Raw genomic sequence first — 5,515 nt, 5'->3', positions numbered from 1 at the left:
AAGAGGACAACATGCAGCCAAGAGAAGCTTGATTTTCAGCATTATAGAATTATTTTAGAAATATAATTCCTTTGTGGTTCTCCCCTTCTTTAACCCACATTAGATGTTAATTTCTGAAGGATGAAAGTGTGGTTATATTTTTCCCGATCTGATGTTTTCAGCCAGTGTACTCTATCTCCTCCTTCATTTCCACAGCACCCTCTACACTGACTTTTCAACAACTCAGCCAGACTTCCTGGCAGAACAGCAGCAGGATATTTGTGGCTAGATGCTCTCCATACCTCCAATTGCCCATGAGTCACAGGCCTTCCTCCCATTTTTTTCACATTCCTCTGATGCAATGACTGACAGTGTTGGAAATTACAGCTATATACAGAGACACACCTATATATACATATATATATACTGAATAAATTTTATTTCCTCCTGTCACTCGTACCATTCTGGTTTACGACACACATAGACATGCCAGTTGACTTAAATGACTATTCACCACTTCCCATGTTCTGCCTCTCCCTTACGTTAGCCCCACACTTGTGTCAGGAATGCTTTCTGATGACAATGCTACATTTTCAAAACGTGCAGGTGAGCTCAGGAGCTATTTCTTTCTCCCATTCAAATTTTTATGCTGATTGGACACGAATGACTCAATCTCTTTATTGCTCTGTGGGGGAGTTGTTGTCATCCCTCTATAAGAGAGTTTTGGCTTTGGGATGTTCTGTATTTTCAGAGGTGTCACGGGTTAGGGCTTGTCTGGCCACTAGGCAAATGACAGATGTCCTCTGTTAACGCCTCTGCCTTCCCAAAGGGGAAGAGAAAGGGAATAAGGGAGAAAGAGACTAACGGATTGGAAAAGAAAAATAAAACTGCTTTAATGAGAATAATAACAATAAACTGAAAGATATAAATATATACAATCCCAATACTGAACCCAACCCCCCTGATGGCAGTCACATCACCATCACCACCAATGCTTCAGGCATTGGGGAAGTCCCATACTGGACTTGGTGGCAGACTGAGTGGATTCTGGAACTGGATCCAGGAATGCACGGACTGGGATCAAAGGCAGAGCAGAGCTCTCCTCAGACAGTGGCCATTGAAAGAGATTGACCCTTGTGACCCCTCAGCTTTATACCGAATATGACGTCTATGGGATGGGACACCTTGTTGGTCAGTGTGGGGTCACCTGTCCTGTCCGCTCCTCCCCGCAGGTGCAGCCTCTCACTTACTGCACCCCCACTGTGGGACACAGGATTTAGCAGTGACCTTGGTCTGCACAGGAGCAAGTGTAAGCAAGAGCCTTTCTGCACCCCAGCCCCTGGCAGTGACTGTAAACATCAAGTGTTGTCACTGCTAGAAGCAGAGACTGTCTGCAGAAATATGCTGTTAACTTCAGAAAGAGCCGTTGCTTAGAAGAGCCTGAGCTGGAAAATGAAATCACTGACCAGAATGAGTTCTGTTCTAACCCAAACCAGGGCAAGAGGTACAAAGTTGCAGTCCATAATTTCCACCTTTGTTGTGGCCTTGAGCCAAAAATAGCCTGCTGTGAATTGCTTGAGCAGAAACTTTGAAAGAAGAGACTCTTGAGTATCACCTAGAAATATGAGTATTGTCAGATTTATTGGCATCTTCACTGGCTTGTGACTGAGGCCAGGGCTGCCTTTCAGTGTTGATAAAGTGGGACCCTTCTGCCCTGACATATTTTCTGTAATATTTTCTGTAGTATATCCACATTTTTGTCCAGGGAAGGAGAACAAGAAGTGCATCATCTCCACCAGAAAGCAGGTGAGCTCTGGGCAGGCAGCCCAGCCAGTCCATCAAATTGATGTGTCCTGTTGTCGGATCGCTCTGTGCAGGACTGGCTAAGCCTTCAAAACTTTCCTGAGTGCACACAGCTCATTGACTTAAAATTAATTGCACTGCCAACAAATAATGCTCGTTTGGGTTCACCATGTTTCCCTGTATTTGAGTTTTATCCCTGTGTTTACTCTGAAATTACACTAAATATTTCACTTTTGTCTGTAACGCCTCTTTATTTGAACCATAGGAAGTTTGATTAGGGTCTAAAGTTACATTGGTGCCTGTTCTGCCTGACTGTGCTCTCTTCACGCGGGACTAAGACAACCTGGGGAGCAGGACAGGGTTTGTCACAGTGACACCGCTCTGCAGAAGGACCCATTAGCACCAACACGGTTTGGCACTGATATTTGGAGTCTGAAGGGCTCAGCTGCGGCACTCTTGGCTGAATATCTTCTGCAAAACAAGCACTGTGGGATGGACTTCCAGCATCCTCAGGATTCTGGATACTGCAAATTATCTTGATTTTTCAGTTGTTTGGAGGAAGGACCAGAAGGGAGGACAGAAACCTTCCAGATACCTAAAGCACTTTGGCAGTGAAGGAGGCCAGAAGGCAAATGGAAGGGCTATTGTGGATAGGACTGCTGTGGATAGGACTACAGATAAGAAGCCAAAACTGCAGTTAGAGAGATTCACCTCAGACATAAAAAGAAAATTAATAACAGTAAAGCCCTAGAGAGAAAGTGATGGTTGTGAAATACTAGTGCTGGGAATTAAACAAGCAAAAGAGCTTAGACAAATATTGGCACAGAGCATTACAGGTATGGCTGCTTTTGGAGCACAGGCAGGCTTGGCAACTGCTTTAAATCCTTCCACTCTGCTCGAGGTGAGTCCGTGCTTCAAACCACATCTGATGCGCCCAATTCTTTCCTGGTCCCTACAGCCAACTTATGCCAGCTCAGCAGACTTGCTCTTCCAAGAGAGGTGTATGTATATATATTTTTTAACTCTGAATTTCACTTCTCAAAAGGCTCTGTGTGCATGTTGCAGAGGTGCTCGTTACAGTAGTTATTTTATTTGTTCCCCTTGTTACTTTACCACTTCAGAGAGTTAGCAGAGACTGGTTTCTGAAATTCACTGAAATTCACCCTCAGTGCGGAGCTGCTGAATGCAGAGCAGGTGCCCTCTAATTTGCCAGGTCAAATACCCAGCCTTTTGCATGTGGTTTCTCTCCAGCAAGGCCACCCAAGCAAGGGCCACTCTGAAGCTACCTGGTGGATGGAGTATTTTCAGGGGAGCTACCAGCAGTCTAAAACCAGTACTGGTACATGCTTTTCTCTGGCTAAACTTCTGTCTAGCTCCTCTATGCTGCATTGTGGAATGCCTTAAATTTCAGAACTGTTGTATTATACTGACAGCACTCTCACCAGAGAAACACTGTTCTGCTCTCCTGTAAAAGAAGTGACTAGGAGCTCTCCTGAGAGCTTTTTTTGTGTGTCGAGTTCTTTGCGAGATAAAGCATGCCTAATTTTAGTTTAAATGGATGTTAATTTGATATGAGGATTTGAATAATTGAGATAAAGTCTTGCCTTTTTGACATTAAAATATATCAAGTGACAAGTGCTTTTCACATACTGTTATTTTCTGAAAGGTTCTTTCTCTCTATAGCATCTGATGATAAAGCTCTAATGCGTAAGAGTTCTGAATTTGCAGGAAGTTGCACTGAATCGTCTAATAGATCCTTTTCATCTCTGACTTACATGGTAATAATAGAACAATAATAACAAAGGCTGCAAAACATTCCTAGCCTGGCTGAATCAGCTGTCTTATTTATGAGGTGGTTATTCACTGAGCAATAAATATTCATGGATTTTTCTGGAAAGACATAGTGCGTAATTTGTCTTGAGCAAAATTGAACAGGGCAGGCAGACTTATCCTACAGCAGATCACAAAGGACTGAACTTGAGTGACAGGCTTGAATGACAGCCTAAATATGCCTGACAGTTGCAGAAGACATCAGATTCTTCAACAGCAATTGTAAAGGCTTCTTACATTTTGTCCTTGAGCCTTTTCAGTGTTAAAATCCAGTATCAAAGGAGAATGAGTTACTAATGGTGTCATACCAGAGGAAAAGTCAATGCCTGGTTTGACTCAGGTGAATACTTTTCGCTGTTGCTCTTGTCCCTCACACTGTTGGATGTACCGTGGGTCAAATGCAGATTTGCCTCTAGACCAGCCTTTACAGCTCAGCCTTCGAAAACGTGAAGCGTCTGAGTTCATTTCCTCAAGAAGAAAGAAAAACCACAGTTCCTGTGCCACAGCTCAGCAGAAGACACTGGCTCTGTACTCACATCACAGAAAATACTGCCAAATATTGACCACATGTTGCACTTGCAGTTACTGAGTATTTTCTTTTAGAGGCTCCTGTACCGACATTGGCAATAGTAGGAGCTCAGCAAGTGAATAATAATCCCAGTCTCCCTCTGCACCCCCTCCTGCTGTTACACACATGTGTATCTACTCACACTGCTAAATTTACTTCCCCCTGTCTGTGGGACTTGCTGCCAACTTCCCCTCCAGCTTGCATCTTTTCCCACACGGTGCTGGCTTCTATATTCCCTCCCACTCCTCTCCCCTCCCTCTGCCTGTGTCAGCAAGGCTGATGCCAAAGCTGCTCTCAGCCAGACCGTGGATGCAGGGGGCTCACCTGAGTGGGTAGATGTTCCCATCAGACTCCCAAGAGTAATGGGAAGTTAAATGGGAAGTCAAAGCCCAAATCTGGTGGAATAGCACTATTTTGTCTCGTTAAGACTCAGGAGTGTTAACCTTGACTCTTAGATATGGGGGTTCCAAAGGTTATAATTTATCAGTGCCTTGTTTCAGCGCTGACTTAGTTGATATAAACTGCACTGAGTTCTGAGTTTCTGAGCTCCAGAAAATGATCTCTACCATCAAGCCCTCGCTTTCTTATGGCTTTACCCATCTACACACCTCCTGGTGGCAGGCCAGGAAATCAGAGGCTTACCCCATTCCTCAGGCTACAGCACCTCAAAAGAATAATGCCTTGAAAACATAAGTGCAATGCCTTTAAAACAAACCACATTAAAAGCCCTAGTCTGATCTACTCCAAGAACTGGGCGTGTTATTTCAGAGAACCAGTCAAAGCGCAGCACTGCTTAAATAGAGTATCCACATCAGTTGTATACTCGTACGGCTTCCCACGTATTTCTGAGCTGAACAATTAATGCTTTCCCCCTGTGGGCAGTGACATCCCTCTCTCTCAGGACCTTTTCTTATCTTCCTCTCTCTGCTTCCAAGAGAGCTGTTTCATCTGCCCACAGAGCTTCTTCTTCTGCCCATAGGACTCTACCCTCGTCCAAAAAGACAAGCTGATCTTCTTTCTGGAAATTCTCATCCTTTTTCCAGAAAGCATTATAGCCCTTCTAGAAGTCACAATGCACCCTCCAGAAGGCTTCTACTTCCTCCTAAATAGCCTTTTCTTCCTCCCAAAGGGAAGCTTCATTCTTCCAGATGGGCTTTTCCTGTTCCTGGAAGGCTTGGATGGCCATCTTGATACCTCTGATTTTCTTCCAAAAGCCCTTGATCTTCTCCCAAAAGCTCTTCATTGTCTGCTGAAAAATCTGAATCTCCTCCTGAAAGGCTTTCTCAGCCTGTAGCTTCTTGATGAGCTTCTGCTGATGGGAAGTGCAGTAGGGAA

The 5,515-nt window shown here is 44.2% G+C and overlaps 1 protein-coding gene across 1 annotated transcript; it reads right to left on the bottom strand.

Annotated features, from left to right (window-relative positions):
* Nucleotides 1-5,090: 5,090 nt before the first annotated feature.
* On the bottom strand, nucleotides 5,091-5,492 carry CCDC70 (coiled-coil domain containing 70; the record flags this gene model as incomplete). Its single annotated transcript, XM_010137507.1, has 2 exons — nucleotides 5,091-5,240; nucleotides 5,292-5,492. Coding segments are annotated over 2 exons (351 nt in total), but the record flags the coding sequence as incomplete, so codon positions are not given.
* Between the last annotated feature and the right edge of the window lie 23 nt (nucleotides 5,493-5,515).

Source organism: Buceros rhinoceros, unplaced genomic scaffold, assembly GCF_000710305.1.
Source record: "Buceros rhinoceros silvestris isolate BGI_N320 unplaced genomic scaffold, ASM71030v1 scaffold6416, whole genome shotgun sequence".
NCBI lineage: Eukaryota > Metazoa > Chordata > Aves > Bucerotiformes > Bucerotidae > Buceros > Buceros rhinoceros.
This window is presented reverse-complemented; position numbering and strand designations above follow the sequence as displayed.